General features: G+C 38.9%; 1 protein-coding gene across 5 annotated transcripts in view; it reads left to right on the top strand.

The window, feature by feature from the left end:
• Positions 1–11,201: 11,201 nt before the first annotated feature.
• Positions 11,202–27,854, top strand: part of LOC127436281 (ankyrin repeat domain-containing protein 27-like) — a 56,262-nt gene continuing 39,609 nt past the window's right edge. Inside the window, exons 1-2 of one of the 5 annotated variants that reach the window (XM_051690346.1) lie at positions 11,202–11,338; positions 21,983–22,105. In XM_051690346.1, coding sequence (XP_051546306.1) covers positions 22,004–22,105 — 102 coding nt within the window. In that variant the 5' untranslated portion in view covers positions 11,202–11,338; positions 21,983–22,003. Of the gene's footprint in view, positions 11,339–16,641; positions 16,728–21,982; positions 22,106–27,854 lie in introns of those variants that run through there. The other 4 variants (XM_051690347.1, XM_051690344.1, XM_051690345.1 and 1 more) reach the window with 4 other exon arrangements.

Raw genomic sequence — 27,854 nt, 5'->3', positions numbered from 1 at the left:
TCTCGTCATCATGACGTGGAGCTGTCGAGGATGGCCCCGGCTCCGCCTCCCCTGCCAGAGCATCGCACATCACACATCTCCCTATTCTCACACAGGACCCATCCGCACAAATTCCCTTTAATAAAGCTTTAAAATCAGGCCAATCAGTCCCCAAAATCAGCGGATGGGTGAGGCGGGAACTAACCGCAGCCTCCACTCTATGCTTTTTCCCCCGAAATTTAATTGTCAGGGTCACCACTGGATACTTGTGAATATCCCCGTGTACACACTTCACCTTCACCGTTTTGGATGTGACCAATGCCTCGGGTTGAACCAGGCGTTGGTGGATAGTGGTTTGATTACACCCGGTATCCACCAACGCTTGGTGAGTACCCCCCTTGACACTTACCGGTATCCGGTACGCTCCGGCCCGGTCGGGGGCAGCCTGTGGGAGGTCAGAGACCCGCACCACCGTCCCCAGCTCCATCAGAGGGCACTGATCTCGGAAGTGGCTCGGGTCTCCGCACCTCCAGCAGGCCGGACCAGGTGCCACGCCTGCACTTGCGTTGGCGGGCGCCCCCCCCTGAGGGGGAGAGCGGCGGGGCACTGGAGTAGGGGAAGGTGTCGCCTCCCACACCCGGGGAACTGGTCTCAGGGGCTGCATTCCTCCTCGTCTGCATGGGGCAGGAACGGGACCTGGAGAGAGAGCAGACGAGAGAGAGAGAGGGGAGGGGGAAGAAACAGAGGGAGGAGAGAGAAGGTAGGAGGGATCTTCTGTCCTCGGGATCGCCGCCATGTGGTCCTCCGCAAGTCGGATAGCTTCCTCCAACGACGCCGGGCGGTGGCACTGGACCCACTCCGCCGTTCCTTTTGGCAGTCGAACTATGAACTGTTCCAGTACCACCTGGTCGATAATTCCCTGGACGTCGTGATCCCCCGCTAACAGCCATCTTCGGCAGGCGTCACGGAGCCGCTGGGCAAAGGCAAACGGGCGGTCAGAGCTTTCCAACTTCAAGCTCTGGAAGAGTTGACGACTTTCCTCCGGAGTGCGACCAACCCGTTGCAAGATGGCTTTTTTTAGATCTCCGTAGGCCAGGAGGCTCGACGCTGGCAGTTGTTGAGCCGCGAGCTGGGCTTCCCCGGACAGTAGTGGGATCAGTCGGGCTGCCCATTGGCCGAGCGGCCAGCCCCAGATCTCGGCAGTCTGCTCAAACAAATCCAGGAAAGCCTCGGGGTCGTCCGCCGCCCCCATTTTCTGTAATGCTGGCGGGGGTAATGGCGTGGGTGTGTCCGGGGTCACGGCTGAGGATGCCCCCTGGCTGAGAAGGCTCCGGATCGCCTGCCGGTCCTCGGCTTGAGCATGCATGAGCTCGACAAACCGGCGGTCTTGATCTTGTCGGAGCTCAAGCAGCGTTTGTTGGTGGTTCCGATGTAGGCTGGCAAGGGCTTGGAGGATCTCCGCCAACTGGGAGGACTCTACGGGACGACCTCCATCCATCTTCGACCCAAAACTTCAATTCCCGGGTTTCGGCACCAGTGTAAAAGAGGACGCGAGAAGCAGTTTTCCTTTTTCAGGTGATGCTTTTATTTCCCCTTTTCCTCGACACCACTTTATAGTTACGTTCATACACTCTATCCACACTAACACACACACACTGCTTCTACAAACAACTTCCACTATTCAGGAATGGTCACTCTGGCTCAGCTCTGTCATATCCAGTCTCCCACTCTGAGCGTTGTGTCGCTCTCTTTATGCCGCTCTCCCCGTGCTTACTGAAATTAGAGACAGGTGTTAGACATAATTTAGCTCAGGAGTAAGCGCCCTTACCGCTTTCTCTCTCCGGAGAGATGCTTGACCACGCCCCCGCTGCCACAACAGTCATCAATACAAATATGATACAATGCATGCCACTAATATGGTGATATTGATTCCCTGTTCCACTATAGTTAGTACAGACTTATACAAAATACATTTTACAATTCACTTCACTTCACTTCACTTTTATTGTCACACAACCATATACACAAGTGCAATAGTGGGTGAAAGTCTTGGGTGCAGTTCCGAGCAACATAGTAGTCATGACAGTGATAAGACATAGATGAGACATATACCAATTTACAATAAACAGATTTACACATCACAATTTACATATCTAATATACACATAATTACACACAACACAATATACAAATAATAATATACAATAAACAGTATACAATACACAATATAAAATATTGTACAGTATACAATACACACAATATAGAATTCACATACACACAACATAGAATACACATTATACAATAAAAATAGAATATATAGTATAAATAAAATATACAGTAGGTTGTATTGTACTGTATAGTCAATTGCCAGTGTGTTGTTAAGAGGGAATATAATTTAAGACAGTCCAGTATGAGATAATAAGATTAATAAAGTGCAGTGCTGATGTATATTGATCGTGAGAGATCAAGAGTTCAGAAGTCTGATGTCACGGGGGAAGAAGCTGCCATGAAGTCGGCTGGTGCGGGTCCTGATGCTGCGATACCGCCTGCCTGATGGTAGCAGTGAGAGCAGCCCATGGCTTGGGTGGCTGGAGTCTCTGATGATCCTCCGAGCTTTTTTCACACACTGCCTGGTATATACAGGTGCATCTCAATAAATTAGAATGTCGTGGAAAAGTTCATTTATTTCAGTAATTCAACTCAAATTGTAAAACTCGTGTATTAAATAAATTCAATGCACACAGACTGAAGTAGTTTAAGTCTTTGGTTCTTTTAATTGTGATGATTTTGGCTCACATTTAACAAAAACCCACCAATTCACTATCTCAAAAAATTAGAATATGGTGACATGCCAATCAGCTAATCAACTCAAAACACCTGCAAAGGTTTCCTGAGCCTTCAAAATGGTCTCTCAGTTTGGTTCACTAGGCTACACAATCATGGGGAAGACTGCTGATCTGACAGTTGTCCAGAAGACAATCATTGACACCCTTCACAAGGAGGGTAAGCCACAAACATTCATTGCCAAAGAAGCTGGCTGTTCACAGAGTGCTGTATCCAAGCATATTAACAGAAAGTTGAGTGGAAGGAAAAAGTGTGGAAGAAAAAGATGCACAACCAACCGAGAGAACCGCAGCCTTATGAGGATTGTCAAGCAAAATCGATTCAAGAATTTGGGTGAACTTCACAAGGAATGGACTGAGGCTGGGGTCAAGGCATCAAGAGCCACCACACACAGACGTGTCAAGGAATTTGGCTACAGTTGTCATATTCCTCTTGTTAAGCCACTCCTGAACCACAGACAACGTCAGAGGCGTCTTACCTGGGCTAAGGAGAAGAACTGGACTGTTGCCCAGTGGTCCAAAGTCCTCTCTTCAGATGAGAGCAAGTTTTGTATTTCATTTGGAAACCAAGGTCCTAGAGTCTGGAGGAAGGGTGGAGAAGTTCATAGCCCAAGTTGCTTGAAGTCCAGTGTTAAGTTTCCACAGTCTGTGATGATTTGGGGTGCAATGTCATCTGCTGGTGTTGGTCCATTGTGTTTTTTAAAAACCAAAGTCACTGCACCCGTTTACCAAGAAATTTTGGAGCACTTCATGCTTCCTTCTGCTGACCAGCTTTTTAAAGATGCTGATTTCATTTTCCAGCAGGATTTGGCACCTGCCCACACTGCCAAAAGCACCAAAAGTTGGTTAAATGACCATGGTGTTGGTGTGCTTGACTGGCCAGTAAACTCACCAGACCTGAACCCCATAGAGAATCTATGGGGTATTGTCAAGAGGAAAATGAGAAACAAGAGACCAAAAAATGCAGATGAGCTGAAGGCCACAGTCAAAGAAACCTGGGCTTCCATACCAACTCAGCAGTGCCACAAACTGATCACCTCCATGCCACGCCGAATTGAGGTAGTAATTAAAGCAAAAGGAGCCCCTACAAAGTATTGAGTACATATACAGTAAATGAACATACTTTCCAGAAGGCCAACAATTCACTAAAAATGTTTTTTTTATTGGTCTTATGATGTATTCTAATTTTTTGAGATAGTGAATTGGTGGGTTTTTGTTAAATGTGAGCCAAAATCATCACAATTAAAAGAACCAAAGACTTAAACTACTTCAGTCTGTGTGCATTGAATTTATTTAATACACGAGTTTCACAATTTGAGTTGAATTACTGAAATAAATGAACTTTTCCACGATATTCTAATTTATTGAGATGCACCTGTATGTCCTGGAGGGAGGGAAGCTCATCTCCGATGATGTGTCTGGCAGTATTCACCACACTTTGCAGTGCTTTGCGGTTGTGGGCGGTGCTATTGCCGTACCAGGCAGTGATGCAGCCAGTCAGTGATGCTGCTCTCTACAGTGCTGGTGTAGAACCATGTGAGGATGTGGCAGTTCATTCCAAACTTCCTCAGCCATCTCAGGAAGAAGAGGCGCTGATGAGCCTTCTTTCCAACGGCCTCAGTGTGGATGGACCATGTGAGTTCCTCAGTGATGTGGACACCGAGGAACTTGAAGCTGCTGACTCTCTCCACGAGTGCTCCATTGATGGTGATGGGACTGTGTTCTCTGTCTTTTCTCCTGAAGTCCACCACAAGCACCTTTGTCTTGCTGACGTTAAGGGAGAGGTTGTGCTCCTGACACCAGCGTGTCATAGTGAGCACCTCCTCTCTGTAGGCCGTTTCATCATTGTCAGTGATCAGACCTACCACCGTCGTATCATTAGCAAACTTAATGTTGGCATTGGAGCTATGTGTTGCCACACAGTCATGTGTGTACAGGGAATACAGGAGTGGGCTGAGAACACAGCCCTGCGGGGCTCCAGTGTTGAGGGTCAGTGATGAGGAGATGTTGATGCCCATTCTAACCACCTGGCGTCTGCTTGACAGGAAGTCCAGGATCCAGCTGCACAGCAAGCTGTTTAAGCCCAGAGCCTGGAATTTCACATTAAGCTTGGAGGGCACTATGGTGTTGAATGCTGAGCTGTAGTCTACAAACAGCATTCTCACATAAATGGTCATTTTTTCCAGGTGGGAGAGAGCAGTGTGTATTGTAGATGCAATGGCATCATCAGTGGAGCGGTTGTTGCGGTAAGCAAACTGCAATGGGTCCAGTGATAGAGGCAGCACAGAGCAGATGTAATCTCTGATTAGTCACTCAAAGCATTTGCTGATGATGGGGATCAGAGCAACAGGACGCCAGTCATTTAAGCAAGTGATTTTGGATTGCTTTGGTACAGGCACAATGGTGGACGTCTTAAAGCATGTGGGGACCACAGACAAGGAGAGGGAAAGGTTGAAAATGTCCGTAAAAACACCAGTCAGTTGGTTCACGCACGCTCTGATGACACGGCCCAGAATGCCATCTGGACCTGCAGCTTCACGGATATACACCCGTCGGAAGGATCGGGTTACATCCGATACAGAGACAGAGAGTGAACTAACCTCTGTAGCTTCGGCCGTGAGAGCTCTCTCTGTGAGGGCGGTGTTATTTCCCTCGAAATGAACATAAAAAGTATTTAGCTCATCCGGGAGAGAGGCAGCGGTGTTCATTCCCTTTAAAGTCCATGATAATATTAATTCTCTGCCACATGCTTCTAGAGTTGGTGGTGTTAAACTGTCCTCCACATTCCCGGAATTAAAAGTGGAGGTCCGCGCATCAAGTGCAGTGCGAACATCGCTATTTATCCATGGCTTCTGGTTGGGGTAGATCCATAGTGTTTTGGTCAGAACAACATCCTCTACGCACTTTCTGATGAAACACGTTACGCTATCAGCGTGCACCTCGATGTCGTCATCAGAGGCGGACCGGAACATCTCCCAGTCCATGTGATCAAAACAGTCTTGTAGCGTAGAATCTGATTGGTCCGACCAGCACTGGATCGTTCTGAGGGTGGGTGCTTCCTGTTTCAGTTTCTCCCTGTAAGTGGGCAGAAGCAGAATGGAAGAGTGGTCTGATGTGTTGGTGGTATTTTGGTGCGATTGATTTAAAATTGGCTTTGTTAAAATCCCCGGTCACAATGAACGCGGCCTCAGGGTGCGTGATTTCCTGCTTGCTTATAATCCCGTACAGTTCCTTGAGTGCCCGGTCTGTGTCGGCTTGTGGGGGGATGTACACAGCTGTGATAATGACCGCTGTGAATTCCCTCAGTAGCCAGAATGGTCGACACAGAAGCATGAGAAATTCCAGATCAGGAGAGCAGAAAGACTTGATAGAATGTACGTTCCTCTGATCACACCAGGATGTTTTGACCATAAAACATACACCACCACCTCTGCTTTTACCTGAGAGGTCTTTCACTCTGTCTGCTCGGAGCACAGAGAACCCTGCGGGTTTGATGGCTGAATCTGGAATCTCAGCAGACATCCAAGTTTCTGTTAGGCAGATAATGCAGCAGTCCCTCGTCTCTCGTTGGAAAGAGATACGCGCTCTCAGCTCGCAGAGCTTGTTGTCCAGAGACTGAACATTTGCCAGTAGAATACTGGGTAGCGGGGGTCGATTTGCCTTTACCTTATTTCGGTTAATTTAAATACAGATAATTTCAATCATTTGAAAATTTTATATTTTAACCTAACATCAGAGGGCAAGCCATCATCTTTGAGGTCTAGTGGCTTAGATATTGAGCAGTCACTCTTCATGGACACAAGTCTGGGTTCTGGTTAGTCTGATCCCTCTTTCTGGATTGGGCTTCTGTAAAACAGAAATATAATTGGTCATTTTAACCAATTCAATTTTCCAATTAAGAGATTATCAAAACACTAATAGTAAATGAAAGACTTAATATACCAAAGAGTACCATTGCATTACCATGTTTCTTTGAAGTACCATGTAAATAAATACCATGGTAAATGAATACAGTAATACTATGGTATACATCAAAGTACCATGTACTGCCTCAGCATACTACTTTTTTGAAAGGTCATTTTGAGAAACTACACATATTTGCTGCACAAAATACTTAAGAAAATGTAAAATTTTGCTCTCAAAGTCACCAGAATTGAATGTTTTTGTGCAGTTTTTGCACAAAAATGCCCCCAGACCCTCCTACTAAATAAGACTACACTACTTTATTTGATGGGGAACCTGTGCCTAAGTACTCATAAAAGGCCAATAATGCCCCTAAAATATGTCTAAGTTTAAACAGACATTTTACAAATTTACAGTTAAATGACTGCCAAGTAGAACACTATTGAAGACAATATGTTGTATTTAGGTTATTTTCCTTTTTTTCCCCTGCAGTGGCTTAATATGCATGTGACAGCATCTGACTTAAATGATGATCACTATAGGACAAAATATCACTACAATATTATTTTTATTCAACAAGTGGGGGCTCTTACAATTTGTGTATATGTTCAATACCAAGTGTTTAGAAAGCCAACATATACAATGCTTCAAATATTCTACCACCTCTGAAACTTGTATTTTATATACTTTCACTAAACTATTAAAATGAATCAAATATTACTATCACAGCTATTTCAATTCAATAATCAATTTTTATGTATAGCCCTAAAAATATGCAATTCTTATATGTTGCATAGCAATTTATTCTGTCATTTTAAGACTCATTTAAGACATTAGAATATTTTTACACAAATAATATTTTTACACAAAACTTCTGGATTTACGTTTATTAATTTTTACAAACTATAGGAAAGCTGAGCACATTATTATTATTTTTTTTTACATAATTTCTTGAAAGGTTATGTTGTTTGTATATATGTTTTAGTGTTATTATAATTCCTTACATTATTATGGAAGTATGATGGAACTGTCAGAGTTACTCCTGAAGAGACTGTAAATTAGTAGCGACTTTTATGAGAGTACCTGCATCCTGAAGAAAAATCTCCATCTCTGAAAGTTTGTGTCTCCTCCACTGAGTCCTCATGAAGTTGCACATGTGGATCTGATGAGTCTGATCTCCTCCACTGACACTGAATAAAACACAAACAACTAAACACTTAAATATGTTTCATTTGAATGGATCTAACATGTGGCAGATAAATAAACATGAGGCGGCTGCTCAGGGTACATTTGTGGCGCTTAATTAACTTGAGCTGTAATCTATGTGTAGTCATAAAAAAAGCCAAAAAAACACATTGGATTTCTTCAAACTCGAGATGAGTCTTTATCGATTATTTATACCTGAGTTTAGAATTGTATTTGAAATATAATCCTGTGAGCTAATAGCTCTTGTTTAGGTGAGGAGAAAATGTGCTACTGTCTGCACCACAGATCTGATAAACAACATTGTGATTATTACCAGATTCCAACAAGGCTAAAAGGCACACCTTTTCTGTAAAATTACATAAAATAAAATAAATAAATAAATAAATAAATAATATATCTTTTTTAGTGAATATCGATGGAGCAACATAATTGGGTTGTTTTGATTAAAATTCATTAAAAAATAAAATAAAATAAAAAAAAAAAGGTGGTGAGGGAGACTTTTACCCCACACCTGGGGTTAGTGATATAGTGTAGATATAGGGGCAATAGTTCAAAATTTGTCAACTAAGGCAAATACTTTTGAGACTGCAAGATGCTTTTTTTGAGAAACAAATTTAAGATAATGCTTATTCAAAATAACCACTTCAAAAACGGGTGCACAATTTCCTGTTAATTTCAAATACATTTGTCATTTCAGAACAAGTATTCTATAAACAAATGAATCTCCATTGTGATTGGATCAGTCAATGTGAGCCCAGTTTGAACATTTTTCATAACAAATCTATTCACCCCACTTAATAAAAACAATGTTTTTACTATCCTTTCAATTATTGTACAGTTATTAAAAAAAAAAAAAAAAAAAAACGTTTGATTTAATGACCTTGAACAAAACTGAAAATGACAAATAAGCATTTTGGCTGAAAATAAATGTGATAATTTCAGGGATTTTCATTAGCTACATAAATTTGCAACATTTAAAAAATGATTAAATATTAGATCAAATTGCCTCAAAATCAACCTTTAGACATTGCACGCAATGATGTCATGGATCAGGAATGAAATGGTATGGCTCAAAACCAAATGTTTTTTTCACTTCATAAATGATTTCCAACAATATTGTTGTATTTTGTATAAATGTAAAGGCAAAAAGGCTAGAGCCTGTGATATTGTATAACATGTAAGTGGCACCCTTTTCTCTTAGTTTTGTTTTCCTGGCATCTGTTTATTGTTTTCTTTTTGTTATATGACATTTGACTTAACATCTGTCTTTGTATTGTTCTTATATAGCCTAGATAAATAATAATAATAATAATAATAATAATAATAATAATAAAAAGATTACAGTGTGCAGTTGATCATAACTGTAAATAGTAATATTCAAGTAAATCACAAGTTGTGAATTTTTCATGCATCTAATTATTGAGGAATACAGAACACAATCGCAGTTGTTATAAATAATAACAAACTAAACCTGTAAAGAAGCATATTGGCTCAGCATTTCTCTATTTCATAGCTTTACAAATTCTTGTTTGCTAAAAAAAGATACAAGATGCCAAAAAAAAAAAAAAAAAATAGCATCTCCTGTAGGGATTCATGTGACTTTCAGTTATAAGGAAATCTAGCGTCTGACACCCTGAACACTCACCTTGATCAAAGTTCTTGATGGACCCACAGGTGCGTAGACTCTTGAACGTTTTCCATCAAGAGCACAAGTTCCTGCATAAACAATAACACATTTAAATGACATACTATGAAACTCAATTCTTGTAGATTCAAAGCCTAGTTAGATGTAGAATAAACAAAGACAAATTCAGTGTCTTAATATATTAATAAAATGTAACATGTTAAAGTTGATAAAAAAAAAAACATTATTAGTTATTTTAGATTAAAAACAAAATAATAAATATAGTTTGTACAGAATCAGTACACAAGTAACAAAGTACAAAGCCATGAGCTAGTACAGAGGCAGAGAGACAGAAATGAAAATGTAACTCATCTTATGAGCATTTTTATTACTGCAAAAAATAAAATATACAGTTCCTTGTACACACATTGACCCCTCTAGTGGGGCAAGTTTTCACACGATTGCCATGATTTACTAAATATTTCCACATATTAAAGCATGTAACTGATAGCTCCTGCAAAAAACTGCTGCCCAAGCTGATCTACAAGAATACTCGACTGAGGATTTCAGATTAGCAAAATAACGAAGCAAATAAAACTTGGCATGCCTCCATAAAAGTGCAAAATTCAAAGTGATGTTAATGCAAAAAGATTAAATAGCACTCACATTGATAATGGACAGCTCACATGAATTAATGTGTTAATGTGGTTACATTCTTAGTATTGCTGACCCTTTGCCTGACTGTATTGTGGTTTTATTGTGTTTTCTTGTTTACCCAACTGCTATTACAAAAATATGATGATGTTAGAAGTTGAATTTGTAGAAGAAGAAAAAAAATCACAAAAAGTTTTTAACTAGGTTTGAAACCACCAGCATGCAAACATGCTGTTAAAAGAAACAAATTGTGCAACTGGACTTTTGACTATCCAAATACATTTGACAGGTCTTTACACTGATCTGATCTGTTGACTCATTTCTGTCATGAATATAGAGAAAGTGAGGGTTAATTTAGAGACAAAGGACTTCAATTCTTCTTGTATCCAATAACATTCAATTTATCTTGTAATATCTATTGTGAAGTGTCATTGAGTAAATTGACCACTAGATGAAGCTCTTGTTCAATGATCATCCTATTTAGAAAGCATTATGATAAAATATTGTACTTAATAAGTACATAGCCTTGACATAGCCTACTATCATTTGACACTGTTTGTTTGTGAATACTACACTGTATCTACACCAATAGTGCAGTGATTTTTTACAGAGGTCAGTAGTAAAATAAATAAATCAAATAATATAAAAAAGGAAAATAATACAGAAACAAAGTTTACCATTTTATGTGTGTTTTTGCTTGAAATACATATTGCATTTTCATCTTAAAATGAACATACATTTTATTAACATAAGACTTGAAGATATCCACACTTTTCTGCAAATTCACTATAATCCAACTGATTGACATTTTAAACGGTTAAAAGAAATAGAGTATTTTGTACCATACAATAGTCCTATACAATATTAACATTTGTGCACCTGCTCTCAAGTTTAAGCAGCTTTTGTCCAACCTCAAGAAGACGTTTCCCTGATTTAAACTGGCAAACTGAAAGAAGCTTCCAGATTGGTCAGCCTGTCATCGCCGGTAGCTCTGATTGGTCACGTTGATTTTCGTTGACTCATCAGGTTTGGTGGTGTTGTGTTTTTGACCTGGAGCGAAATTCTTCTGCGTTTGCTGTCAAACTTAAGTAAATGCAACCTCTTTACCACCATCTTCATAATTATATGAGGTAAGATTAATCTTTCAGGACGCTGTTATTGTTAGATCGTCGGTGTTTTAGCTGTATTGTTTCAAAGCTTGTAGCAGTTGCCAGTCTGAACCAACACAATATAATGAAGACTTATCTTCACACTCATACTCTCTCTAATTTTATACTGGATCACCAAATTTATATAGTCCTACACACAATCAAATATCTCACTCTATCAGTGCTTTAACCCGTGTAGACTGTGTTTTATTTAGATTGACAAATGGCTAGTTAGCTTATTGCTATTTTCTCTATAAGATCAGATATCATGTTTTCAAAATGATTCATTACATTTCAGTTTGTAGTGTTGCAAAGTAAATGTGTTACGTTGAGATGAGAATCACTGACTGAAGCTTTTTATACAGTACATTTGATACATATTCTTGTCTGATGGTTTTGTCTTTAACAGTCTAGTTTTTATATTTCCTTGAACTATATTTGCAGATTTTTAATTTCCTCCCCTTTTCTCCCCAATTTGGAATGCCCAGTTACCAATGCACTCTTAAGTACTCGTGGTGGGGTGGTGGAGGACGAATCTCAGTTGCCTCTGCATCTGAGACCGTCAATCCGTGCATCTTATCACGTGGCTTGTGAGCGCGTAACGTAGCACGTGTGGAGGCTTCACGCTATTCTCCGCGGCATCCACACACAACTCAACACGTGCCCCACCGAGAGCGAGAACCACATTATAGTGACCATGAGGAGGTTACTCCATGTGACTCTACCCTCCCTAGCAACCGGGCCAATTTGGTTGCTTAGGACACCTGGCTGGAGTCACTCAGCATACCCTGGATTCGAACTCGTGACTCCAGGTGTGGTAGTCAGTGTCAATACTCGCTGAGCTACCCAGGCCCCCCCCCCCCCATATTTACCAATTTTAATCAATATTATTGCTATCAACAGTTTCTAGGGCGATGGGTTTTCTTTCATCTACTCCTATATTTGCTATTTAAAGGTTTTGACTTAAAAGCACATTGAAAAACACAACTACTATTTGTGTAGTTGACAAGCAGACATGTATATTAACTTTTGGTTTCAAGGTTTTAGGTAAAAATGTATATATTTGTTTTAGAGAAAGTAAGTTTCTAGGTGCTTTTACTGCTCACCAGTTAAAGTTTTAAACCACTTTTAGGCTAAACAACTTTTTGATTTCACCAGTTCATTTTAAATGGTCCTGCGTTGTGACATATTACTTTTTCATTAAATGTACAAATATTCCATATAGGCCTAAAACAGGCACAATAATTATGATGCAATTAGAAAAATGCTGTTTACGGAACCCTCCTGTTATGTTTGGGGTCTGATGGAAAATTTAATCTTTCTGACTATTCCTAGATTTATTAGAAGAACACATAAATGTACTTAACGTGTTACAGAGTTTTTAAAATCCCTGTATAAATTTTGACCATACTCTTGACATCTTGACTCCATCCTCTTAAATGTTAGGCAACCTGGAAAAAATACAGCTTTACATAGATTATTTTTCTGTTTCACCTTCTCTTGCTGACCTTTTCTTATGATATTGCCAAATTATTACAAAAGTATCCACTACCTTTATGCCCTAACATGTGTTATCTCGCTATTAGAAAGCTTTTTCCGTCCCTTTTCAGTGTTTCATGCGTTTGAAAACCTCTTTTTGACTAATTGTGAAAGCTTTATATTCAACAGCTTTTCCTACTATGAAGAAAACTAGTATTTGTGAAAACAGCATAATACTGCATTCAGTAGCGCCACAGGAAAAGGAAAACACATTTGAATTGATGCAAAGATGTCTATTGGGGGATGCCGCTTGACCGTAACTCAGCGGAATGGAGTTGATGTCAGGGTACTGGAATATATGGTATCAACATTCCTGTGTGATCATGTTGATGGGGAAAGGAGAGGTTTTCAATTTTATTTATCCGTAAATATATTCAATGAATGTAAAATTTGCTAATTTGAAAAAGTAACTCAGGTATTATAGCTTTTTATTATATTTTTTTCTAATGAAGGAAGAAAACAGTATTTGTAAAAACAACAACACATTATGTCATTGCTTACACTTTGTTTTACAACCATGAATCAAAGGCATTGCTTTCAGATGCAATAAACATAAATTTACAAATGATCTGTACATCATGTACACAGTAGTACAGATGAGGACTGAACATTTGATCACGATGAACATCAGTATCTTTGGTTTATTGTCAAATGTTTCTTGTTCAGGACCTGCTGTTTTTTTTTATTTTTTTTTTTATTTTTTTTTTTTTTTTTATAAATATATAAAAACCTGCTTGTTTTGACTAGGCTCAAATTGACCCCAAACATAATAAGTGTTATAGTTTTCCTAAATACACAGTGAATTACTTTTCCCTTTCTCAAAAGACTAAACAAATATTATTTAATGCAACAAACTGAGCCTACAAACAGCACAATGTATTGTTTGTTAGTTTTGAACACAGTTGTGATTTTGCAGGTATAATAAATGATTTTCCTATACAAACTGGACATGTCATCAGAAAAAAAATATATATATATCTCAAACTTTTTTCTGAAGAAATAATTTATGATGATGAATGCCAAAATATTAAATGCCATGGGTCAATCCATTATTTTGTGGAAAGGGGTCAAATTGAAAATCTCAAGATTTTGACATTCTTGATTTTGTTTTATATTAATATATTTCTATTTTCAACATTATTTGTACTTCAGACTTTTGTTTTGTTGGACAAGAAAAAAATGCTTCATACCATGTGACCCATAAACTTGGCTTAATTGGCTTAATTTCGACCATTGAAAATGGGTAAAATTAAACTATTTACAGATGGAGACACATTTGAGAGCTCCACATTTCTGGGATTTAACCATATAGGGCCTTAAAAATAAAGATACAAAAAGTAAAGTTTGTTCTGAACCAGAACCTAAAAGGATATTAAGACATATTTAATACTTTTGGAGTTATAGGCACTCCATCTTCAGAAAAACAACATAAAAAGTTTTACATATAAATATGTATATTTTAGTCAATCCATTAGCATATAATGCAACAAGGTAAAAATAAATAAATAAAAAATCTAATAGACCCTTGTATCTCTGTGTAGAAATAAAATTATGACACTACCACCTTTCTAAGTTTTTTTTTTCTTTGACCTGTTGTTTTACTCTAAAATCATAGATGAAAATGACAATTTTCACTCCCATCTAGAAAATAATGGATTACTCAGCAAATATTGATCAATGGCATTTGATATTTTTGCTTTCATAATTTATGTTTTCCTTTCATCAGTAAAAAAAAAAAAACTACAAAAATGATCAAAAACAAAATATGGAGCCGGGGCTTCTTGTTAACACGGAATTACTCAAATAGTATTACTTTTCACATTGTTTATTTTGATACGTTTGAGTATTTTGCAGTTCATGATGGGGACAGTTACACTACAGGACAATTTCCACATTTTACTTGCAATTAGGAATGCACCGATGTATCGACCGCCGATATTTATTGGCCAATTCTAAACAGATAGGATGTCTAGCTGGTCTGGCAATCCTATCTTAACTTTACCGTGCACCTTGCAACAAATTATGTGTATGTGAATGTCCATTGATGACTCTTGTTTGTTATGATGAAATGCCATGCGAGTATGCTGCAAACCAAATTTCCCTATGGGGACAAATAAAGTCTAACTAATTATAAACAGAATTAAAACCATCGGCAAATCGTTTTAAGCATGCTTCATTTATAATTAATTATCCACACACTTTGTAAAAACTCTTTGAATTCAAATGTACAATCCAGAAATAATGATAGCCACATAATGTAGAAGGGCTGGCACTCCTAAGAACATGTAATATTTAGTTTATTATCATTTTCTTGTTCTCACATTAATGAGGAAAGACTCTCATTACAGACGTGATAGTTGTGAAAGCGGCACTTACCTATACATGATGAGGTAAAACCATCCAAAAAGCACTCAAACCAGCAAACTTTGACTTCTGAGACATTGGTATGGTATCCATTAAGGCTGCACGATTGATTGAGTTAAGATTGAAATCACAATATGGTCTTGCACGATTACGATAGCTTGAAAGGCTGCGTTTAAAAATACACTGCAATCAGCGTTTCAGCACTTAAAAAGGCACATCAATCATCATCATGCGGTATTTAGTTATTTTTCAATATATTTGTATCTTCTATTTATCTTTCATTGTGGCTCTCTTTAAAAATTTTGGCCTGTCATATGTTCAACAGATCCAATCCAGGTTCAATTTAAATTATTTATTGTTAGAACAATAAAAAGATTTTGTACCTCTTTGTGCATTTTTAAAACAATTGCTGAGCAAAACAGTGATCTAATGAAAATATAAGGTAAGTGGCAGAATATCGGTATTAGTATCGGCCTGTAAATTTTTGTTTAAATCGGTATTTGTATTGGCCAAAAATATTTATATTGGTATTTACATATACAATATTTATATCCCTACTTGCAATTTCTAAAATAATAATGATAATAAATTAATAAAACACAATAAAATACAAAGCATACAATGGCCCTTTTTTGAAGAAAGTTCAATTACATTTCTTAACCTGTTTTACAAGTTTTGGTGGTTTAAAGTAAATTAATCTTCATGCTTGGATCAGTTGAGGCCTGATATGATTTTGATAATGTTTCAGTTTGAAAATATGCAAAATAGCCCATGTAAATCCTCCGAAAAGTATGAACATTTTGGCTCTGTGCACTAACAAACTCAACCAATGACATGGATTTGAGGCAGGACTATCTGTTTGTGTTTGGGAATCTGTTTGAAAGCATTCATTATTTTTGCTATTCCATTTGTTGTCACTAGTGGTGCAGAAATAAACACTTCAGCTTTAAGCTGACCAGCTGAAAATGAAAAGTATCATGTTAAAAGTTTATTGTAAACTCATTTTAGACAGTCAGGCCATTAGCACATGTCTAATTATGGTTATTAAGGATTTCAATGGACAGTGAAAACCTGTCTCAGTTCAGAAATCGTGTCTCAGTTTAATATAATCCGGAAAACACGTTCCGCTCAGATCTTATCTGGATCACAAGAGTGTGGTTCCCCCTCAACCCAGTCCGTTATGGCCCGGAGGAACAGATCACATGGCACATCTCACATTCTTCAGTGTCTCAGCAGACAGTCATCCAGACAATATTCCCATGATACTCAGACTGAGGGGTGGAGGACCTACTCTTGAGTCTGGAATATCAGGTTTTTGTTCGCTGAAGCACCCATGTGATTCTTTTTTCTTCATCTGGACCCCCTGAACCTGATCATCATGGCCTTCCTCTTCCTCATCCATCATTTGAAGGATTTAAAGAGGAAATTATTTATGGTGTCGCAAGCTCTCTTTAGCCATCATAAATATGTGAGTAAGATTTTGGCATGTGGGATACTCTTGCAATCCCATTTCTGTACATGTTATCTGTTTGTATATCTTATGAACTTCAGTTTGTTGTCTCAAAGAATATTCTTGGTTAATCATGGTGATTTTAAGGCTGGAAATTGTGTTCCAACTTCCAGATGTTAATTGAGATGTGGGTATCATCTAGAATGGTTGTATGGTAAAGAAAGTTTTTTAGGTCAAACATCACAGGCACATTTTAAGGAAGTGTCTGTTTGTTTTCTCACTCACTCTGTGCTGTACATAACTTGGGAATTCCTGAAGTTAAATGCTCTCCCAAGACTGCGTCAAAGACATGACTGTTGTGGGCAGAAATAAGGCAACCGTAATAATTTTTTTCTTTTCTAAGACAGGATAGTTTGTCTTTATTTGACTCTTATTACTGTTGTTTATCTCTTAAAGGGGTCTTATAATAAGGAAGCAGATTTTCCCTTAAAGATATAAGAGCTTGATGCACTAAGGGAGCTTTCACACTTGGTTCGATTGCTTGGACTGAACACGAGTTTGTTTCCTCCCTCCTTACCCTGCCCCCGCTGGTCTCTGTTCACATCATATTTTTTTGGGTCCAAACTGCGGTCCGATTACATCATCAACATGAGTACAAGCGACAGCTGTTTATCACTGTATCTAGGTAACAACTCGAAGACGTCACTGTGTTGAATGAAGTATTAAGGTTTGTCTCTTTGGATTTACCATGAAAACTTGCCATGCACAGAACACTTGTGTTTGTCTTCCGCGGATGCATTGAATGTGCAATGATGTGATGAATATTAGCGTTTGTCTGCCGCGAGCCTGCGGATGCGTTGGAAGAGATGTGAAGAATGTGAGCTGCTCTCTGAAGGCGGTGTATTTAGACACAAGCAGGTATGAGAAATGCATTATACCATAATAATTGCTATCGGGAGCCTGCAAAGATGCAAATGTCATCACAAGTGGTTCAAGTCCGCAATTTGGTACGATTGTGTTTATATCAGCAGCGAACCGTACTGGAGTTCACATGAACCGTACCCCAGACCACCTTTTCAAGCAGACCCAGGTGAGGTTCCCGGGTGCACACCAGAGTTCAGAAAACAGCGTTCACATTATCTAAACGAACCGAACTTTGATGTCATTTGACCCCTCGTGCGCACCAAAAGTGCTAGTGTGAAAACACCCTAAGAAAACATTCACACACAAAAAGATCCTTTATGGAAACTAATACAGATGTCTACACTGGAAGCGTTTTTGCTGTTTTTCACCTAATAATGTTCACTAATTCACAGGCCAATCAGCTCAGAGCAAGACTTCAGCTACAGTAAATGGGTGAATAACTACGTATCATACTTTTATTTTCAATGGAAATCCATTGGTATAAAAATGTATTTATTATATTATTTTTTATTGTTATTCGCTTCTCATAATATGTATGCACAGTTGTAGCAAATAGCAATTGCTACAACTGTGTGCACGTTAGAAGCAGATGATTATGTAAATTAGTAGACAGTCTAGAAATGTCACAAGCTTTATTGTAACGGACAGATGTTATATACAGTTGAAGTCAGAAGTTTACATACACCTTAGCCAAATACATTTAAACTCAGCTTTTCACAATTCCTGACATTTAATCATAGAAAACATTCCCTGTTTTAGGTTAGTTAGGATCACTACTTTATTTTAAGAATGTGAAATGTCAGAATAATAGTGGAGAGAATGATTCTTTTATTCCTTTCATCACATTCCCAGTGGGTCAGAAATGTACACTTTGTTAGTATTTGTTAGCATTGCCTTTAAATTGTTTAACTTGGGTCAAACATTTTGGGTAGCCTTCCACAAGTTTCTCACACTTAGTTGCTGGAATTTTGGCCCAAACCTCCAGACAGAATTGGTGTAACTGAGTCGGGTTTGTAGGCCTTGCTCGCACACACTTCAGTTCTGCCCACAAATTTTCTATCGGACTGAGGTCAGGGCTTTGTGATGGCCACTCCCAATACCTTGACTTTGTTGTCCTTAAGCCATTTTGCCACAACTTTGGAGGTATGCTTGGGGTCATTGTCCATTTGGATGACCCATTTGTGACCGAGCTTTAACTTCCTGGCTGATGTCTTGAGATGTTGCTTCAATATATACACATAATTTTCCTTCCTCATGATACCATATATTTTGTGAAGTGCACCAATCCCTCCTGCAGCAAAGCACCCCCACAACATGATGCTGCCACCTCCATGCTTCTCAGTTGGGATGGTGTTCTTCAGCTTGCAAGCCTACCCTTTTTCCTTCAAACATAACAATGGTCATTATGGCAAAACAGTTCAATTTTTTGTTTCATCAGACCAGCGGACATTTCTCCAAAAAGTAAGATCGTTGTCCCCATGTGCACTTGCAAACTGTAGTCTGGCTTTTTTATGACTGTTTTGGAGCAGTGGCTTCTTCCTTGCTGAGCAGCCTTTCAGGTTATGTCAATATAGGACTTGTTTTACTGTGGATATAGATACTTGTCTACCTGTTTCCTCCAGCATCTTCACAAGGTCCTTTGCTGTTGTTCTGGGATTGATTTGCACTTTTCGCACCAAACTACGTTCATCTCTAGGAGACAGAATGTGTCTCCTTCCTGAGTGGTATGATGGCTGCGTGGTCCCATGGTCTTTATACTTATGTACTATTGTTTGTACAGATGAACGCAGAGGCATGGACACAACAAGACCTCTGAAGGTGACCTATGGTATCTCTCATCAAGACATTAGCAGCAGATCCTTCAAGTCCTGTAAGTTGCGAGGTGGAGCCACTGTGGATCAGACTTTTTGGTTCAGCACATCCCACAGATCTGCAATCAGATTGAGATCTGGGGAATTTGGATGCCAGGGCAACACCTTGAACTCTTCATTACGTTTCTCAATCCATTTCTGAACAATGTGTGCAGTGTGGTAGGGCACATTATCCTGCTGAAAGAGGCCACTGCCATCAGGGAATACCATTGCCATGAAGGGGTGTACCTGCTCTGCAACGATGTTTAGGTAGGTGGCATGTGTCAAATTTATGTCCGTATGACTGGCCGAACCCAGCAGAACATTGCCCAGAATATCACACTCCCTTCACTGGCTTGTGATCTTCCCACAGTGCAAACTGGTGCCATCACTTCCCCAGGTAAACAGCGCACACGTACAGTACATGGCGGTCCACATGATGTAAAAGAAAATGGGCTCATTGGACCAGCAACCTTCTTCCACTGCTCCAAGTTCTAGTTCCGATGCTCATGTGCCCATTGTAGGCGCTTTCAACGGTGGACAGTGGTCATTATGGGCACTCTGACAGGTCTGCAGCTACGCAACCCTATATGCAGCAGGGTGCGATGCACTGTGTGTTGACACATTTCTTCTGTAACCATCATTAAACATTTCTGTGACTTGTGCTACAGTAGACCTTCTGTCGGGAGGTAGCCTTTGTTGCCCTCATGCATCAATGAGCCTTGGGCACCCAACACCCTGTCGCTGGATTGTGGTTTGTCCCTCCTCAGACCACTGTCGTTAGGTACTAACCACTGTTGACCAGGAGCACCCCACAAGCCTTGCCATTTCAGAGAAGTTCTGACCCAGTTGTCTGGCCATAACAATTTAGCCCTTGCCAAAGTAGCTCAGATCTTTACTCCTGCCCATTTCTCCTGCATTCAACACATTATCTAGGAGAACTGATTGTTCGCTTACCACCTAATCTTCCCAGACTTGACATGTGGCCTTGTTAGGAGATGATCAGTGTTATTCGCTTCACATGTGAGTGGTCATAATGTTTTGGCTCATCGGTGAAAAAACAAACAAAAAAACAACAACAACTGTAGTAAAAAATTAATAAAGTTTTGTAAAATTATCATTTATAACATTATAAAAATATAATATGATATATTATGACCTCTTTAATCGTTAGAGGGATGCACATATGAGAGTTTCACCTCCTTGTGTGTTTACCGCCTTTATTTGCATGGATACCATCGTGTTTACTGTACTTTGGAGCATCTTGAAGTTAATTTAATTTCCAAAAATACATTAATGAGTTCAGCTGAGATGCAGCCAACTGAATGACAGAGAGCAATTGACTTGCTCTAATATCCTTGTGTAATGGCTTGTAGGCTGAGCAGCAGGATATTATTGATGAGAACTACATTACTGCATTTTCTGAAGACAGTCAGTGGTGCTTGTCCTGATTTTTGCCACATTCTTATGTTATGAGGTTGCTAGGTGATTGCCTATTAGCCCAAATCATAAGATCCCATGATATTCTGGTTTCTAGATATAGCTCAGGTCCCTCCTTCAGTGTAAGTCTTGTGTTTTTTCCCCCCAGTTCCTTTTAATGTTCACAAGCTGCGTGATTTGAGGTATAATTTATGTCCGTAGCAAAATGGTGCCGAGTTATGTAATGAAGTTTAAACGTCAAAACATGCTCTATGCAAGTAGCCTACATGAACACAGGCACTTCTAGCTACGTACATAAGCTTGATTTTGTGCTTGGTTGTGTTACAAAATGTCTCTGACTACAATTCATAACACAACACAAGTACGTGTTGCACTCTCAACATTGACACTAGGGGAGCTGTAGCAGACATGCGTGTGAGCTGTCCGCTTCTCTGGTGAGTTTTCTCTCTCAAGCCAACTACTTTCATGGCTGAGCCACAGTGTAAAGAGAATATTGCTGAGGATGTTGGTTAAAGTCAATATATGTATAGCAACTTAACTGAATTAAAAACAAATCCAGTTTAATGCCACAGACTTTTGTAGGTACTCTATACTCTATAGCCCTCTTGAGTACTGAAGTTTGTTACCACCACAATAACCCAAGAATATGTATGTTCAACCGGACCACACATTGGCAATGTAGTGGTCCAAGCTTTCGCATCTGCATATGAGTACTTGTGCAAAGTGTTTCTGGCCTAATACTTGGGGCTTGGAAGGGTTTTATACAAATCCCTCACTATAAATCAATAATAGTGACACTTACAAGCACCACTAAATATTTACTCAAGATTAATAATAAATAGAGATCTGAATAATAGTCAGATGAGAAAATGTAATAAGCTGGGGAGAAACACTTAGTAATGCTAATCCAGTTATGCTCAACCCCCATATCCCTTTGACATTTCTGAAATTCCTTTTGTCCATCTGTTTCCCCTATTCTTATCTTTCTTTTCTTTTACCGATTCCTGTTTTACCCTCCTCCTGCCTCCCTCTTTATCTCTCTTTTTCTCTCTCTTTAAGGAATCAGAGTTTGGGACACATATGGCTATGTATGATGAGAATATCTTGAAGAACCCTTTTTACCTGCATCTGGAAAAACTCAGACCGGACCTATTCAACAGAGTGGCAGAACTCCATGGCATTGTGAGTCACTGCTAAACTTCTGAGTTGATTAAATCTAGTGTTGATTAAAGTTTGCATTTGCAATGAGGGACAGTGGGGTTCACAAGTCCACATCAAAAAACTAAAAAAAAAGAAATAAGTTATAATTTAAACCTGCAAATCAGTTTTAGGGTTTTGAAATTTTAAAACAAATACACTTTACAACGTAAAATGAAGAATATGTTCTGCAATATTTTTAAGTCACTAGTCAAATAAAATGTGTGACATTGATGACATTAAATTAGAAAAATTAAGTATTTTCAAAAGTGAAATCTTGGACTTTTCAATTCCACTGTATGTCTCACTCTTGCATTATCATAATGGAATGATAATGCATAATTATTTATATTAATGTTGTTTAAAGCTTTGAAACAGCTCCCAAAAAGAGCTTAGACACTTGTGAATGTTGTTTGTGTGTTGAGGCACATGTTTATGGCTTGTAAAAGCAGAGAGAGGAAATGTTCAGTTTATAGGCTGTGTGGAAAAGAATTAGATATGTATTTGCTCATGTGGCTGTGGTCAGTTCACAAGCTCTCTGTGCACATTCAGTACATGAATTGATTCATTTATGAGAGTTGTTTCAAGTTTCAGTCTCAATGGACTTCTTGCACAACTGCTTCCTTGTTCTACGTAGTGCAGCTCAGGAGTTTCCAGTTACATATTTCAGTGCACCTACAGTACATGCAGAGATTTATTTATGGCAAGGCAGATTATTTCTAATCTCACATTTATAATTTTCTGAAATTTGCCTCTAAATGTATTTTTTTATTTCCAAATGTAGCTACGCTAAGCACCTGAATATAAATAAATAAATGTATGCATATATATATATATATATATAATATATATATATATATATATATATATATATATATATATATATATATATATATATATATATAACCTGCAGCAGTCTGGCTGTCTCATTAACGTGGGTTGAATTCATTGATATACAGTTGTGCTCAAAATTTTGCATATCCTGGCAGAAATTATGACATTTTGGCATTGATTTTGAAAATATGACTGATCATGCAAAAAAAAACTGGGGAGCAGAAAAGAACTGTCATAAGACCTGCGTAACAAGGTAATGGAACTTTATAAAGATGGAAAAGGATATAAAAATATATCCAAAGCCTTGAAAATGCCAGTCAGTACTGTTCAATCACTTATTAAGAAGTGGAAGATTCAGTTCTTTTCTGCTCCCCATGGCTCAGTATCTAGCCTGCTCCGTGCATCCACGTGAAAGCTAACAAACTCATTAACTATTTATACACAGACACTAATTGCAATTTAAAATGCCACAGGTGTGGGAAATTAACCTTTAATTGCCATTTAAACCTGTGTGTGTCACCTTGTGTGTCTGTAACAAGGCCAAACATTCAAGGCTATGTAAACTTTTGACCAGGGCCATTTGGGTGATTTCTGTTACCATTATGATTTAAAAAGGAGCCATACAACTATGTGATAATAAATGGCTTCATATGATCACTATCCCTAAATAAAAGACTTTTTTTTTGTTTTTGTTTTTTTTTTGCATGATCAGTCATATTTTCAAAATCAATGCCAAAATTTCACAATTTCTTCCAGGGTATGCAAACTTTTGAGCACAACTGTATTTCATACCTGTTGAGCTTCAATGATAAGTTCCACCATACAATGATTGCAAATGACTTTACCTTGGTTAAATGTCCCAGATAGATTGATTTATAAAGACATTAGCCATCCTCTTACTCTGACCAGGCTTTAAAAACCACTCAGAAAAGAATGAAGCAGTTTTAATGTCATATTGAATGAATAAATAAACTGCGCTAACATAGCCACTATTTAATCATCAGGTCTCTCGCTCCTCTCTTACACATGGATCATTGCAGTGTTTGATGCGTGTAGTTGTTTCATTCATAGAGCACTGGTAATGACACCCTTTACTAGTCTCCTTTGTAGGTTCTACTGGTTGTTTAGATCAGTGTTACTATCAAAAATAATTAATAATTATTTCTTTAGTTATTAATTAATATATAAATTAAATAATAGAATCTAACTCATTAAAACCTCACACGGCACACCATTAAATGTAGTGCGCCACGTTCAGGAGCGGGTTTGGTTATTAGCAATAATTAATAATTATCAAAGATAATTATTAATTATTAATTATTAAAATCAAAAGAACATTGATAAGAATCAATGTTAGCTTTTTAATCCTTTAAATCAACAATTATCAAAGATAATCGTTAATTGTTAACATCGATGAAACATTAATTAAAATTAACACTAGCTTATTGATCCTTCAAATTCAACAATTATCAAAGATAATTATCAATTATCAAAAATCAATAGAATATTAATAAGGATTAATATCACCGGGGCACCACCCTGGAATCAGGGACTAATAACCAGCTAGTATGACAGTCTCAATATTAGATTGTTCTCTTAAGAAAATCGACATCTGAAGAATATCGACCTTCGAAAAGAAACAATGAAGGCTTGAATCCGAGCACTGACACCCCGTCAGCATGTGACACAGGTGTATGCAAAACAAACCAAAACACTTCTCTTTGAAATATAACAAAGTTTATTTATGCAGTAATATCAATTAATAATCAATACAATGCAGTAAATAAACTTCCGACTTACAACTACAAACTAAACAGTGACATGATTAGATATGGTAACCAGAATAATCCTATAACACATGAGAGGAAGGTGTGTGTGTGTGTGAATGGGTGTGTGTGTGTGTGTGTGTGTGTGTAAGGAGTGACGCGCACAAAATGGCGGTCGTGACTCTCGTGGAGAGTACGTCACGCGAGATTTCCGGCCAGAGAATATGGCCGTGAATGTGGGCGGAGAGAAGCCGGTTAATGGCGTCTGCCCGTTTACCGCGTGTCTCGGCTTGTACGATAACTTAGGGACAAAGCTGAGCTTTATCACAAAGTTATCTACCAGCCAAAAGTGTGTGCGAGTGTTTGTGTGGGGTCGCGTGTGTGTGGTTAGTACGAAAGAGAGAGAAGTGGCGGCACCAAAGCCGGTTTCGCAATCGTGGGAGAAAAAGCAGCTGTTAGTTTATCACTCAGAGACGTGGTGGATGGCTCGTAAACCATCCCGCGGTCTTTGATTCTTTAATGGATAAACTCAGTGTGCCGGTCTCACCCGCGATGGCGGAAATACACAACAGTCCAATGTGGTTGGACTACAACACAGCAGATCTCATTTGTGATAACAGTACATTACAGTAATGCCTTGAGTATTATTAGCAGCAATGAGCGGACTCGGCGGTCCGTAAACTGTATAAGCAATAACCTTGATACACAAGAATAACACACTATAATATTCTGTCTCTGCCCAGACGTAAACCTCTTACTTGAATCGCATGAGGATGCAGCTAGAATGTGTGTTCATCCGTCCTTTAACTCCGACTCGGTTCCTTGAGGCTCGGGTGATGACGGGAGGCCATTTCCTCGCTCTGTCGGTGGGTGGTACGGCTGCTGATTCTCGGCGGGCTGACGGAGAAATCAGCGACGTCGACTTGATTGAAGAGGGAAGAGAAATTTTTTCTTTTCTCTTCACTTCTGCAGGCAAATGGATGAAGATGCGGATTGCTCGGCGATCTCCTTCGTATCCGTTAGAGTGTTCGGTGGAACACAGAGTAATCTCAACACGTCCAGCGAGATGAAGATTGTATGGCCACAGTTTCAAGTTGTACATTACTTCCTTGTGCCATGAGGCTACACCTGAGAGCAGCAATGAGCTGCATCTACACACGGCGTGCAAAGTTGCTGGAAGCAATGCCCGGAAGGGTCTCAGTGTTAGTTCTACTCTGGATGACGTCATGGTTGAGGGCCGTTCTGTTGTGTGCCTCATCCAATAGGAGTTGAGAGTTCGATCCTTTAGTGAGCAAGGCTTCATGGGATTTTTAGTCTGTTTTGGACTCCCTTTTTTTGATTTTGGCGCGTTTTTTATCAGTAAGATTTATGACTGTTTGTGGGCCTCAGTTAGGTTTTACGACTGTGTTAGGCCTGTCTTTGTCTTCTATCTGAATACATGAGGCCCAACACCTTCAACCTTCTGTCATTCGTGGTTTAAACTGAACTGTGGTTAAATATCTACTACAGACCTCCGCTTGAGGAGAAACAGTGAAATGCGCTTGGAGTTTATACAAACCATTGCTTTCTCAGATCGGCTTAGGCTAAATTAAATCTTTAAGTAAGGTAATGCACAGCCGAGGTGTAATGGCCACTCTGCTGTGCGTTGTTGCCACATTACCGACTCGGGTGTGCGTTATTTTCAACTGTTCGTCATCAATCATTTCACATTTACCATGGTTACCATGCCTTAAGATATCGTTCAGAGTTTTATCTCGGGACATTTTCTGGTTTTCATCCCTAAAACGGTCTTGTGAGTGGAACTTCTTTCTTTCTCCACTGATTCAGTGTCTTGCTTTGATGCAGCCCAAGCATTTGTTCTAAAATGTCACTTTAGAAATAGCAATGGAGGATTGCGCTGCTTAAGTGGAGCATTGTGTGCGTTTGTGTGTGTGTATGTGAGAGAGTGAGGGTGAGTGAGTGAGAGAGAGAGAACTCAAAAACGTAGAGAGATCGCATGTGGGATTACCTTTGTTTGCTGCAGCTCTTGTCAGCTTCAAATCACCAAGATGTATGTTAAAACACACTTCTCAGCAGCAGTGAGTGTAGCCATTCTTGTATTTAGCTTTCCGTTGTAAACCTTAACAACTGTTTGCAACCCCACTGAGATCCAGGTGTGTGCTGACATAATGGCTATGTTTGTTGCTTGCAAGTGTGTGTGAAAAGAGAGAGAGAGGGAGCACAAGTGTGCTTTTCAACAGAAATGTAAATAAATTTAGGATATTATAGAGTTTGTTTGTCATTCTTATCTGATGTTCTTGGCCAGTGTCTTCGTTTTGTACAGTTAGTTTGCTGTGGTAGTCTGTACGTCTCTTTGAAATAACTGAAATAATTTGGTGAAGTGACATGGAACCATTATGCGGTGAAAACCTGGAGCTACTTCATAGCTGTGCATTAATTGGAAAATAATTGCACACCTTAGAAAGTCTGTCAACCAATCAGAATCAAGCATTCAACAGACCCGTGGTATAAAAACTGTTATTCCACTGATGTTTGAATAGTAATGTTCAGAATATTTCTTCTCCTTTCTCTGAAAATATCTGGACTTTAAAATATTTTATGAACACCCATTTTAGGTGGAGTTTCAAGAACTAGGCAACTACGACACATTGTAATCTCATATAACCGGAAACCAGCAAACCAGATTATTTCAAAGTGGAAGTAGTCCATTTTTAATGTACATTCATGCAGAGGGGTCTTTACTGTTGTGGAATAAAGTGCTATGTGGCCATTCATAATGTTTCTTTAAGACAAGACTTAATTATGATTTTGAAAATGAACATTTTGTCATCATTTACTCACCCTTATGTTGTTTAAAACTCAAATGACTTTGACCACATCCACACTAATCCCTTTTCATTTGAAAACTCTGTATTTTAGTTTTCTAAAGTCATTGTTTTCCAAAGTATGCAGTAATGGAGAGCATTTTCGGTGGGAAAAATGCATTCTGGTGTGGATGAGAGGAGTAAATGTAGCTGTATAATATTTGGGTGATGTTAAGGAATTCTGGATCGTAGGGCAATTTCACAGTTGACAGGAATAGGACAACTTTCTGTCAATGAAGTCTGGGCCAGGAGGAGGCTGATGAGGATCAG

The sequence above is a fragment of the Myxocyprinus asiaticus genome, chromosome 46, assembly GCF_019703515.2.
Source record: "Myxocyprinus asiaticus isolate MX2 ecotype Aquarium Trade chromosome 46, UBuf_Myxa_2, whole genome shotgun sequence".
NCBI lineage: Eukaryota > Metazoa > Chordata > Actinopteri > Cypriniformes > Catostomidae > Myxocyprinus > Myxocyprinus asiaticus.
This window is presented reverse-complemented; position numbering and strand designations above follow the sequence as displayed.